Source organism: Perca flavescens, chromosome 21 (assembly GCF_004354835.1).
Source record: "Perca flavescens isolate YP-PL-M2 chromosome 21, PFLA_1.0, whole genome shotgun sequence".
Taxonomy (NCBI): Eukaryota; Metazoa; Chordata; class Actinopteri; order Perciformes; family Percidae; genus Perca; species Perca flavescens.
Window position 1 is genome coordinate 5,427,392 of NC_041351.1, and position 14,089 is coordinate 5,441,480.

Here is a 14,089-nt window from a genome sequence, read left to right on the forward strand (position 1 = left end):
CTTTTTTTTAAATATTTTTTATACCTCCCTCTTTAGTCTTCTGTCTTTAAATCTACAGAGTTCCTCTGCTCTTGATACTGCGTGCTCCCTTTTTATTATTTACAGCAGGAGGTGTTTTCTTTTTGTACAAATGAAACATTTTCCTCAGGAATAAAATGACCTTTAACACAATTTCACTTACGCTAAATCTGTCCCATGTTGGCTAGGGTAAAATATAGAAATATATGCACACTTATACATTTAACCCCATGAAAAACTTGATGGTAAAAGAAAAAAAAGATGGTAAGTTGCACCACAATTAAAAATGTCATTATTACTGAATCTTCGGACAGAAAGAGGCATTTATACTAATTTAATTGTCTAAAGACATTTATCAAGCACAAATTTTTGTTTGGAAGTGTTTGTTGAACAAAACAAGCAATTCAAAAGAATAGTTCACCCAAAAACAATATAACTTGTATATAGTACTCACCTTCCTTGGCTCTCTATGGTCCCAGAATTTTTTTTTCTATCAAATGGCGTTAAGGAGAGCATATCGGTGCAAACAAAAGGCCGAACCAAAGACATTAAAAAAAGTTATAGAATGTCCAAACACAATTATTGCTACTAAACAAAGCATTTTCGAGTTATCCTCCCGTGAAGGGATTTTTGTCATATTATATAAACAATGTTTGGTTGTAGGGTAAATGCCTTCTAGCCACAGCTTCAAGTTTAGTTTTATTGCCAAATCTTTTGAAAGCCATTTTCTTCATTCACACATACTGAACCTCTGTAGACAGAATATGTTGCTGTTATGGCACATCATTAAACATTTGGAATCAGCCGATTAATTAATTGCTAAGACTTTTACAGTACAGCGTTTATTCAAACCAGAACTTAAATCTGTAATGGTCCAGAGGCTAGATGGTCGTTAATATTCATGGAACTATTTCTGATTAAGCCCAGAAAACTCTGGAAATGAACCTGATTGGGCACGCTGAATCAAAACCCCATTATAAATCCAATTTCATTTGACTAAAAAGTCGCAATACAACAAAATCATATTCATAATAGGTTGGTAAGTCTAAAACAGCAGAATCCAAGTGACGACCATTAGTAGAAGCTATTTAATCAAAGGAATGTAATGGGAAAGGATCGATTTTAGCTAGGGAGTGACGTTTCTTCCCCCACACATGGCAATTATAGTCACGGTGGGAGTGAGAGTATGATGTCGGTCTACAATGGATTCAGAGGTGAACGGGGTGGGAATGAAGTGCCTTTAAGTGTCCTCTCCATCACCTCTGCTGTCACTGCTGTCTGTCAGCTGCACCCACAGCCTCCATCTGTGTCTTTAGCGCTTCGGGTCTGATGGCTCCATGATGTCTGCTCTGTAAAGTGTCCACAGGGCTGGATCGTAGCTACAGATTTTGAGGAAGTTGAAGGCAAAATGTGCTGCGTTTCTGAAGCCTTTCAGAGCAGAGATCACCTCTCTTTTATTCTCCCTTATTTTATTGTTGATTCTCATGATAATGAAAGTAAAAGTTTTTTTTCTCTCCCGGGAGTGTATACAATGTTCGAGAAAAAATGCTAAAAAAGAAAACTGGTGGAAAGAAGCGAAAGGGTGTGTTTTTCTTAACATCAAGATAGCCCAAATAAAGTGTGTCGAAATTAGGCATAAATGCAGAAACACCCAATACTTTTTCAGCAATATACGTAGCGAACTTGGTGGTGATACGACAGTAATTTGCCTTTTATTCCAAGGGAGTTATCCCTTTACAGTAATACAGTATGTCTGGTTTTATTAGACCAATGCTGCAAATCATTGATATTGACATTACGTTGCTTCATGACATTATTGGATTTTTATTGGAGTTTTGCTTTGATTCATCAGGTATTTAATTAGATTAGATTTGTCTAAAACTGACAGTCCTGTCGGGTTATTTTATCCATTAAACAGTTCCTCAATTGATTTTGTAGGAAATATTACTATATCGTGATCTATCAAGTACACATTTGAGGTGCTTGTACTTAACTTAAGTATTTCCATTTAATTTGTTATTTTATACTTCTACCCCAATACTTTGATTTGCAAATATAACACTTTTCACTCCGCATTCATTTGACTGCTAATGATCATATTATAAAATATAATAAAGTGTTATACGTTAAACAACCGAGCAGTACATAAGGTAGCTAAAAACTAGCTAAACCCTAACCGACTACCGTATATTTTAAAAGGATCCATTCTGCATAATGAGTACTAAGTACATGTTGGTGTTAATATGAATGTTTGAATGGAGTACTTTATATATAGTTATATATTATGAGTCTTTTTACATGTAATATTGCAGCTGAAGTAACAAATCATCTAACACTGCTCCAAGGTGCAACTAATGGTTATTTTCATTGATTAATCGGTCGATTAATTGAATCGATAATTTAGTCTATCAAATGAAATGTTGAAAAATGTCCATCGCAACTCCCTACAGCCCAAAGTGACGTCTGACCAACAGTCCAAAACAGGAGTAAATTCTATGGACTTTTGTCATTGATAATAACGTAAAACTGAGGAAAGCTGCAAATCGTGAGTTGATAAAGACATCCTGCTTCTTGACTAGTCAATCAATCAACCAATAAATCAATCAACTAATTGATCAGCACTACAGCATTGAGAGGAATGTGTAAACTCAGCTGTGTGTTTTCACTAATGTCTTTGTCATGTTTAAATTTTTATAGTTACGTTTTTTTGTGTTCATGTTCTTAAGCTGTAACTTAATTTCGCTTCATGCCGGTCGATGCGTTTTCTAAATTATTTATCGGGCCGATTGATTTGCTCGTCTATCCGTCGACAGGCCCGGGTGCTCGGCGGATAATGGCTTTGTAACTGATGTTGTGGTGGTTGGACTGATTGGATGATTGATGGATTGTTTTGGCAAAATAAAATGAGTTAGGCTCAGGCAAAGAGCAGTTTGAGCAGTGTGAGAAGGGATGACATTTCGAGTACAATTTATTGAATGAAGCCGGCAGCTTCCACAGAAAACCACAATGGACCTGCCCACCCCTCCTGTAATATGTGATCAAATCGCCAACAGCTGAACATAGCTGCTGTTGACTGAAAATGTGATTTTTCTTGTTTTTCTTTGCAGGCTCTCTACAACTCAATCAAGAATCAGAAGCTGCAATGGACTCTGTAAGTCATTCGATGTTGATATTATTCACCTTAAACTACATTTATGTTTTTTACTCCTCCTCTGTGACTCTGTTTCTGTCCTTTTCCTCGTCCATGATTAACTGAAACACATTCAAAAACACACACATTGTCCTGAAGGAAAGGAAACATTAAGGGATATTGATTAACTTGTTAGCATCCTCTTTAATGACGTGAGTGTTGTCTGGCATGTGAAGGCAACATTAGTGTGTCAAGGGTTGCTATTCTGGATCACAGTTGCAGAGTGCCTCGGAGATGCCAATTAAGGCACTAGCTGACTTTCCGAGCTTTGTTGCCATAGTTACGGCACCATGGATACGACTCCATGGCTACCGCATTGCTCTTTCCTCCCTGTGTCTCTCAGCAGCAAACACACACGGTAGCAGAGAGATATACTGTACGTACTAATGTACACAGGAGGCATATTTGTATGTGCGTATGCTTCTGTACATGTGAAAATGGAGAAAACAAACAGACAATGACTAAGAGAGAGAGAGAGAGAGAGAGACTCATTTTAAATGGCTCTTTACCTGCATCCTGTACAAAGGTGTGACCACCGCCTCCCACTACCTCTCCAAAAATAGCTGCAGCAGCGCTCCCGAAGCAGCCGAATAAAAGTGGTCAGAGGAGCAGATCGAGGAGGAGATCCACAGAGAGGCAGGCAATCAGTTCAAACATCTCCGCTGACATATAGACAGCTATTTAAACACTGCCACCGCGTAAGAGGCCACGCACGGGTAGAAAAGATGTCGTTTTTTTAGACACGTAAACACCACCGAGCAAAGAGAGAATCCACCTCCAAACTAAATGAATTACAGACTTACAGATTCAGCCCACAGCGGTCTGGTTTTTTCTAGCTTTGGCAGCAGAGCGTTGCACTATGTTCATTTTTAATATTTCAGCTGGCCGAGACCATTGACATAGAGCGAAATCTGTCTCTGCTTTGAAAACCCTATTTGGAAGCAGAGCACAGTGTCACTTCTGCCACCACTTTCACACCCTACTGGCTTAGTTGATGCATATTTCATCACACAGAGGAACATTTTTTCACTTGCTTACTCACTTGACTGAGATCCCAACACACGGACTGACACCCCGTGACGATGCACTTCAGCTGTGTATCGATTCTAAGGCTGCAAATGCTGCTTTTGTTTGTTTGTCTTGCTGGGAAGTGTTTGCCCCGGCTTGTGTGTTTGCAATTTGCACATTGTAATCGCAGCACAAGAAAGTGTGTATTCTGTAGAGCTGTGCAATTATTAATTTTGACGCAATTTCGGCTCTTGACAATCACAAAAACAATGTGATTGAGAAAAACTATTTAATTTAAACTGTTATTTTGTCTTGGTGTTCTAAATGACACGCACTTTCGCCAAAGTTCGCACTTTTGCTAAACTCATGCCGCCAACATTTGAATATATTATTTATTTTAAGGGGGATTCAAAAAGTTCAACAGGAAAAGTGTTAAGGGAAATTTCACAGTTCAAGGGGTTTTCACTGATTTGTTTAACTGTTTCACTGTTCCTTTAAATTAAATAAATGCTTCTTTCCAAAAGTCATTTTTTCCATAATCTAGCAGCCCTATATTCTATTTCTATCAGAAACAGGTTCATTGCCAAGTAGCAATTTGAGAAAATGAAAGCTCAGATGGGCCGATCTGGAATCTTCTCCTTATGAGGTCATAAGGAGCAAGGTTACCTCCCCTTTCTCTGCTTTGCCCGCCCAGAGAATTTGGCCCACCCATGAGAGCGAGAGAGACATCATGGCTTTCAAACGAGCAAAGTGGAAGTTGGTCAAGGCCACACCCTCCACCCTCCACCTTGCCCCCCCTCTTTCCTCCTCAATAGCTACAGACACAGAAATTGCACATCCTAAGGAAAGCTCATTGTGGGACTGGCTCTAGTGGCTGTAATTCTGCACCAAGGCTGAATTTCGGGAAAGAGACTTCAGATACAGTATTAGGGGACCACTAAGGTCTATATAAAAGAGACTTCAGATACAGTATTAGGGGACCACTAAGGCCTATATAAAAGAGACTTCAGATACAGTATTAGGGGACCACTAAGGTCTATATAAAAGAGATATCAGATACAGTATTAGGAGACCACTAAGGTCTATATAAAAGATACTTCAGATACAGTATTAGGGGACCACTAAGGTCTATATAAAAGAGACTTCAGATACAGTATTAGGGGACCACTAAGGTCTATATAAAAGAGACTTCAGATACAGTATTAGGGGACAACTAAGGCCTATATAAAAGAGACTTCAGATACAGTATTAGGGGACCACTAAGGTCTATATAAAAGAGACTTCAGATACAGTATTAGGAGACCACTAAGGTCTATATAAAAGAGACTCCAGATACAGTATTAGGGGACCACTAAGGTCTATATAAAAGAGACTTCAGATACAGTATTAGGGGACCACTAAGGTCTATATAAAAGAGACTTCAGATACAGTATTAGGGGACCACTAAGGTCTATATAAAAGAGACTTCAGATACAGTATTAGGGGACCACTAAGGTCTATATAAAAGAGACTTCAGATACAGTATTAGGGGACCACTAAGGTCTATATAAAAGAGACTTCAGATACAGTATTAGGGGACCACTAAGGTCTATATAAAAGAGACTTCAGATACAGTATTAGGGGACCACTAAGGTCTATATAAAAGAGACTTCAGATACAGTATTAGGGGACCACTAAGGCCTATATAAAAGCATCCAAAAAGCACCATGTCATGGGACCTTTAAAAAAACACTCTCTGGTACAGTGAAAGGCTTGTGATAGAGGTGTGATTTTCAGACACTAAAACAAAGTGTGTGCTGTGATTACATGATTACAAATTGTATATGTGCATCTCATTACAGGTGTGTGTGTGTGTGTGTGTGTGTGTGTGTGTGTGTGTGTGTGTGTGTGTGTGTGTGTGTGTGTGTGTGTGTGTGTGTGTGTGTGTGTGTGTGTGTGTGTGTGTGTGTGTGTGTGGGCATGCAATGTTTTAATTCAACGCAGAACAGGGCGATGGATGTTATTTCACACCCCCACAGAGAAAAGACACGGCCACTCTCAACGGTGCAGTTAGATGCACCCACATGTTCTTCACTCGCAAACACACACAGATACAAACACAGACATATACAGTACACACATGCTTCCTCATTCAGGAGCGGGGGTGGAGAGCAGAGGGAGAGAGGTGGGGGCTGTGGGCATTGTGCACTGAAAGAGAGACACAACAGGTCACAGATACAGGGAGATCTGTGCATAGAAACTAGGGGTGGGAACCACTGTGTACCTCACACATGGCTCACCATACAGCAATCCTCCGATAATCAATGTATTGCTAGACAATCCTATAATGATACATTACGATACCGGTCTAACTATGAATTCAGAATGCCTGTTAAAAGTGCAAGGTTTTTCTCTGTAAATTTAAATTACACAACTATATAGCAACTAGCGGTCGTGGACTTAGCATTTATTGCCCCAAAAAATAATAACAATATCCAGTCTAATAAAACACTACTCATATTAGGTTATAAATTAACATCTTAACTCTTTAAAAAGAAGTCCTTCTCAGGATGATGTAAAGGTGAAGGTGCAGCCTATGTGACTGTCCTCTTTCAGTTGACTGTTGTGAATCACAGCAGCTCTGTTCATTGGGTTACTGATGCTGCAACATCAGCACAAAGATCCCAGCATGCACTTCTTTCAACTGGCCAACTTCTTCGTCCGTCATTTCTTCATATTGCATCAACACACTTTTCTCTCCCTGTTTCCTCTCCCTCCCTCTTTCCACTCCTTTCCTGTTTCCTCTCCTTCCCTGTTTCCTCTCCTTCCCTGTTTCCTCTCCTTCCCTGTTTCCTCTCCTCCCCTGTGTCATCTCCTTCCCTGTTTCATCTCCTTCCCTGTTTCCTCTCCTTTCCTGTTTCCTCTCCTTCCCTGTTTCCTCTCCTTCCCTGTTTCATCTCCTTCCCTGTTTCCTCTCCTTCCCTGTTTCCTCTCCTCCCCTGTGTCATCTCCTTCCCTCTTTCATCTCCTTCCCTGTTTCCTCTCCTCCCCTGTGTCATCTCCTTCCCTCTTTCATCTCCTTCCCTCTTTCATCTCCTTCCCTGTTTCCTCTCCTTCCCGGTTTCCTCTCCTTCCCGGTTTCCTCTCCTTCCCTGTTTCCTCTCCTTCCGTGTTTCATCTCCTTCCCTGTTTCCTCTCCTTCCGTGTTTCATCTCCTTCCCTGTTTCCTCTCCTTCCCTGTTTCCTCTCCTTCCCTGTTTCTTCTCCTTTCCTCTTTCTTTTCCTTCCCTCTTTCCTTTCCTTCCTTGTTTCTTCTCCTTTCCTCTTTCCTCTCCTTCCCTGTTTCATCTCTTTCCCTGTTTCCTCTCCCTCCCTCTTTCCTCTCCTTCCCTCTTTCCTTTCCTTCCCTCTTTCTTCTCCTTCCCTGTCTTCCTCTTCTTTCCTTATTGAATTGAATTTCCCAGTGCAGGATTAATAGTCTTCTTCTTTTCTTCCTTTTTTCAGATGTTCTTTTTTGTACCTTTTCTCTCAGTTTCATTCCATTTTTTTCTTTTCATTTCCTTTTCCTTCCTTTCTGATATTTTTCTTTTCTTTCTATTTCTCTTATCTCCCCACTCCTCTCCCCTCTTTTCCTTTAATTTCAAATTTGCAAATTAATTTCTTGCTTTTCTTTTACCTGTATTTTTTCTCTTTTCTTTTCCTTTCTTTTCCTCTACTTTCGCCTCTTTATCTTTTTATTTCCTTTTCATTTTGTTCTCCTTTCTTTTCTTTCCTCTGCTTTTCTTTCTTCTTTTTTCCTTTCCTTTACGTTTTCCTTACCCGTCTTTTTCTCTTCTCTCGTTTCCTTTAGTTTCTTTTTTGTTTCCTATTTTTTCTCCCTCTCTTTCTTCCCTTTTCATTTTTTTATTTCCTTTCATTTCTTTTCTTAACCCCTTCTTTAATTTCCTTTTTCCTTTACTTTCTTTTGTTTTCCTCTCTTCTTACCTCTTTCCCCCCACCTCTTCTCACTTATATTATTGTGAATCTGCCATCTGGGAAGGATCAGCTTTGTCTTTTCTATCTCTCCCCCTCCTTTGTCCCTGTCTCCTCACTTCTTTATCTCTCTCCATCCATCCATCCATCCATCCTCCCCCCTCACTTTGTCTCTATGTAGAATGGGATTCAGGCAGGCCAGCAGTTACCAGGCAACAGGCTACATGCTCATTGGCTCCGTCTCTGCCTCCCGTTTTTCTCTCTGGCTCCTGCACGGGGTTAACTGCTGTTATGTTCTGTTGGTTACTCATAGCGTGGTCTCGGGGGGGTTCGGCATCCAGCCATTTTTCTATTTTCGGGCTGAACTTTTGCATGGGTGCCGCCTGGTGAGGTAACAAGTGGAATTGCCATGTTACTTCACCGGGCGGATGCAGAGACACTCGCTGTTGTTGCCTAAAGCATCTATCATCTCCTAATGTGACAAATCCCTTTAAAAACACCAAAAGAAGGCATACGGTGCATTGTGAGGAGTTATTTAGACGAGAAAGGGATTAGCACTGCTGTAGTCATGGGTACAGCACTGCTACATAATGTCTGTCTTTCAAACACAATATATACAATACTGTAATATATATTTATATAATATGAATTTGTACTAAAGAACAGAAGTTTGTAATTATTTTAACAAACAGATGAAAATAAACAAGAATGGGTACACAAATAATAAAGATATTACATTTTAAAGAATGGTAGTAAAACAGAAATAGAATGAATACAAAATAAAAAGGGGCTAGTAGACAAGAATATATAGTAAGATGAAAATAAAACAAAACAAGTGGTAATAAAATGATGATATATAAAATAAATAAAAAGGACCTAGTAGACAAGAATGTAAGATGAAAACTAAATATAATGGGCTAAGAAACACAGATTACAAGTTATAACACAATTCTTTCATCATCTAAACTAAAATATAAAGGCACTCTTCACTGTTCACAAAGTCGACTAAAAGTCGATAAACTTGACTTGTTTTGACAGACTTGTTTGTGTGAAATCGACACTAACACACACACACACACACACACACACACACACACACACGGAGCTCATCAGAATCCTCATTTACAAAGATGGCTCCCTGAAGCCCGTTTCTAATGAGTGATGTGCACAGAAACTTTAACAACTCTCAGCCTGAAAACATACTTTAATGAAGAATGGAGTCTGGTAAATGATATTATATTTAGAGACATGTCAGTGCTCTGTAAATACTTCTTTAAAGTTAGAATGAAAGAATATGTCAGGTTATTACAACTCAGGTAAGAAGCTTTTCACTGCAGAGACTATGTAGGAATATAGGTTCAGAAAGCAACACATTCCCAGAGATTTAAAAACAAAGTCACGTACAGCGTGTTACTGCACCATCAGAGAGATCAGGACTCGTACCTGGTCTATTTCATGAGAACCACAGAGTCAGAATAACAGGGGAAAAGGAAGACGACAAAATTCAAAAAAGAAAGAAAATGTAGAAAGAAATTTGGATTCAAAGGACAAAAACGACACAATATCTGAAACCAAACCCCATAAAAAAAGGTATAAATAATATAATCCCAGTCCAGCAAAACGGGACCAACCTTCAATTCAGCAATCCAGCAATAAAACAGTATCATGTTCAAGTTTGTATTTTCTAAGCTACAATTAAAACAATAAAGTTTCAAATAATATGAACCAGAAAGAAAAAAAGCAAACAGCCAATGTTAGGATTTGGTAGAAAGAATAAAAATAAGGGAAAAAAAGATAAATCAGATAAAACATCACTACAAATAACACGTTCTAATGCTCGCCTAGCTGTCTGTTTCTGACTGGCTAGTAGCACTTACTGAGCATGTGCGACTCCCAACAAAGATAGAACAGAAGTGAGATGTCTCACTCTGTAGCTAAAACAGAGAGGTCAACACACAGGGTGAAAAGAGGAGCTGCAGCAATGTGCAGTACAACAAAAATATGGTGTTTTCTGAAAACTAAACCTATTCTGGTACAACCTCTAAATACAATTATGAACCTGAAAATGAGCATGATATGAGCACTTTAATATAAATATGATTGTCACACAAATTGTTGTGGAGCTTTTGATTGTATCTCACAGTCTTCCTTTGCAGATGAAGTTGACATGGAAATGATTAATTTCATACCAATTTGAATTCTTTCCGAGCACTTTAAGGACTCCTCATCCACGTTGTCTTATAAATTAAATTAAGACTGAGATTGTCTGTTGTATCACTGTGCTAAAAGGTATGGTTAGCACCATTAATCCTTCCTCTATGAGTCTATATTACCTCAATTTTTTGTTGCAAGGAAGAAAAGTCTTTCTCACCTCTATGAGGCTTCAAGAAGAGGAAGAGTAACCCTCCCCGACCCCCCCCCCCCCTGGGTAAAGATGCCCCTGTTTTTCACCTCAAAGCTGGAATAAGATAGATGGTGTCACTCTTTAGCTGTGGTACTTTTTGATCAAGCAGAGTGGAGACTGCTTCTCAGGAGAACCGGAGCAGGAAAACACACAATTATAACTTTGAAGGCAGCTTCATTCACTCAGTTAACCCCCTAGATACATGAGGCTTTGTAAATGTCTCTGCCAAGACAGCAGCAGCACGTTGCATATTACTCATGTGTTCTTTATGAAATGAAAAGTTACCCAGTAAGTGTGTGTGTGTGTGTGTGTGTGTGTGTGTGTGTGTGTGTGTGTGTGTGTGTGTGTGTGTGTGTGTGTGTGTGTGTGTGTAATCTCTGCACCTCTTGTCCTGTGCTTTAACGAGCACAGAGTGAGAGGCAAACGGACAGGATGAATGATGTGTTTGATCGCGTTGCTAATGAGACATGACACATAAGTGTTGATTACGACGTTTTTTTTTTTTTTTTTTTTTTTTTTTCTTTTCTTTATTTTGTCTCCATAGTGACGAGGAAGAGCTGCGGAAGTCGTTTTCAGAGCTCGGGGACAGCCTGTGTGACTCCTCTGCCTCCAGATCGGTGAAGGGGGAGGGCAGCAGCGGGAAGCCCCTGCCGGACGAGCCGTCCGGATCGCTGCTGTACAAGAACGGATTCCTCGTCCGCAAAGTCCACGCAGACTCGGACGGCAAGAGAAGTACGAGGCCTCAGACCCTTCTCTCTTTTACGTTGTTCCATTTCGAGTTTCAAAAGTTCAGTTGTTATTTCCTCGGAAAACAGCAAAACGATCTCCGCTCAAGGTCCATTTAGTAGATGTTTAGGAGCCTCACGTGATCATCATTAGTAGATAAAGTTAACGTTATCCATCGTCCCATCCAAAAAGGAAAATCGCAGTTTAGAAAAAAGGGGACCAACATACAATTTAGTCCAGCTTTGATGTCATCATAAAGTTTCTCTTTTCAAAATCATAATAAAAACAATAACGTTTCAAAGGGCTTTCAAAAAAGAAAAGAAAAAGAAGGGTGGGGCGACCTCTAGCTCACCCAGTAGAGTTTCTACTGGATCAAAATATAGACACATCTGGATTACTGCAGTGGAATCTCACTTTAAAACCTGGCCATAAAACTGGTTGGCATTTGTAAGATTGTGACTTAGTGTCCTATCTTAGTGTCAGCGCAAAGCCCGACGCAAGTGTCTAAAATAGGGCTGTTAGTGTCCTTTCCCCATTTGTTTCACGTCTGTTCTCAGTGTATATGCTGTTTGTCAAAGTGCAAAATGTGAAGAACCTAACAGCGTGATGTAAAACAGCATGATACTGTATCAATGTGTGTAACTACAGGTATATTATTAACACTTCCCTCCTCCTCGCAGCACCGAGAGGGAAGAGAGGCTGGAAGACCTTCTATGTGATCCTAAAAGGGCTAATTCTCTATCTACAGAAAGTAAGTCGCTCACATTATTACAGAGTATATGTGAAGTGTGTATATAGGTATATATTTGTGACAGTAATCTGAGAAGTAATCTGTAACAGCTACTCCTTAATATTCATTATTCCACCTTTAAAATAACATAAACTTTCTGTTTAACTTTGGTAGTATGGCAGCAACACATTCGTAACCGAAGGTGAATCTTTATCGCTGCTTTATCGTTTCTTTGTATCAGGTCACCTTCTTACACGTAATCCCCAAAATACTTTACTTTAATTTATTTATTTTTGGAGGCATTTTTAGGCCTTTATTGACAGGACAGCTGTTTAAACGAAAGGGGATAGAGAGGGGGGAATGACATGCTGCAGAGGGCCGCAGGTCAGAGAGTGAGCTATCCGGGCGCCCAAAATACTTTACTTTTAAATGCTTTTAATCTGTCTATCCAAGGGAGCCACTTTAGTGAACCCATTTCCTGTTTACATGTCTAAAAGTGCGATTACGGCTATGTCCTGACTTTGGGGTGGGGCAACCTCTGCTAGCATAACAGGCCACTGTAGCTAAAAAAAAAAAAAATACAACCTCTAGCCTCTAGTGACACCCTAGTTTGGTTTTCTTGGGCTGGATATCGAACCTCAATATATTTTTGGTACCGACTAAAATGTGTCCGTAATCAAACTGTTCGAGTACTGAAAAGTTGGGATCAAATGTCTGGTCGGACTTTATTTCTTACTTAATCTTGGATTGGATTGCTCCTGAATAAATCAAAATGCTGCCAATTTTAGACGGTATTTTGTCTAGCAGGCAAAGATCATTTAACGACTTATTTTCTTTCAGATGTGGTTTCTTTTGTTAAATAAAAAAGAGGTTTTGTAGGAAACACTTATATTCTTCAAAGTAAGGTATGAAAAAAGGGATGGTTTTGTTATTTTTACTGCAACTAAGGAATTGTACCAGCAGTAGCTTCGAAAAGATTAGAAACAATGCCCACTTCATAATAAATTAACCTGTCATTTGAAAATACTTTTCTAAGTTTGTTTTGCTGTTATGATTATTTAGTTTGTTGAAAAATCTCACCTCCAATCATGGAAATTCAGGGAATCTTTTTTTATGTTTTCATTTCTCAGTGTTGTGTCAAAACATAAAGCAGGGCATCAGAAAAAGCTATTGTTTAGGTATTGGTACAGAAACTATACACTGCGCTGATGTTCTTCAGTCCAGCACCGGATCTGTTTAGATCAGAGACTCAATCCGTTGACTTCAGATGGGCTGCTTCCAATGCCGTGCTGTTTTTTTTCAGCTCTTTATCTCTAATAAGTGTTAGTACCCCTCAGTGTTAATCATAGCATTCATTTCTTATTTATAACTGCCATGCCAGGGGGAGTACAGGCCTGAAAAACAGCTATCTGAGGAGGACCTGAAGAACGCTGTGTCCATCCACCACTCTCTGGCCATGAAAGCTTCAGACTACAGCAAGAGGCCCAACGTCTTTTACCTGCGCACTGCTGACTGGAGGGTGTACCTCTTCCAGGCACCGTGAGTCCTGATTTACGTTCCTCACTGAGCTCAAACGATGTGTAGAGATTATACACATACTGCACAGTTATCCACACCACAGCATCTGCAGCAGACCTTAAAATTCAATCATATGAAACATATACGATGTGAAAAAAAAAACTAAACTTGAATCATACGCTGCAGAGACGTCTTATTTTCTGTCTGCTTGAGCCATGTTTCTTTTTCTGTACAAACTACAGGATGTGGTCAAAAGTATGTGGCACCCGTTTAGTTTTTTTTAAGGTTTGGGCTCACTCTTAATGCTACAGCGGACATTATTGCTACATTAATGCTACAGAATACAGTCAGTAGTTTTTAGGAATTGGGTCATGATTTTTGAATCTTTGGATAGTCATTCAATTATTCTTTTTTAAATCAAATAGTTTTTGCGACTTTTTTTTGCGAATTCTGCTGTTTTTACTGCCGCCTTGTAATAGCACCGTTAGAAATGCCGGTAAAATGTGTGTGGCACATTCAGTTTGGCTCTTTAAGAGCATGTAAG

At 39.5% G+C, this 14,089-nt stretch overlaps 1 protein-coding gene across 3 annotated transcripts in view; it reads left to right on the forward strand.

The window, feature by feature from the left end:
• The window catches only part of LOC114547824 (PH and SEC7 domain-containing protein 1), a 63,482-nt gene that overhangs the window by 41,652 nt on the left and 7,741 nt on the right, over nucleotides 1-14,089 (forward strand). For all 3 annotated transcript variants that reach the window (XM_028567276.1, XM_028567277.1, XM_028567278.1), the window contains 4 exons: nucleotides 3,126-3,169; nucleotides 11,116-11,303; nucleotides 11,978-12,048; nucleotides 13,409-13,566. In XM_028567276.1, coding sequence (XP_028423077.1) covers nucleotides 3,126-3,169; nucleotides 11,116-11,303; nucleotides 11,978-12,048; nucleotides 13,409-13,566 — 461 coding nt within the window. The remainder of the gene's footprint in view (nucleotides 1-3,125; nucleotides 3,170-11,115; nucleotides 11,304-11,977; nucleotides 12,049-13,408; nucleotides 13,567-14,089) is intronic.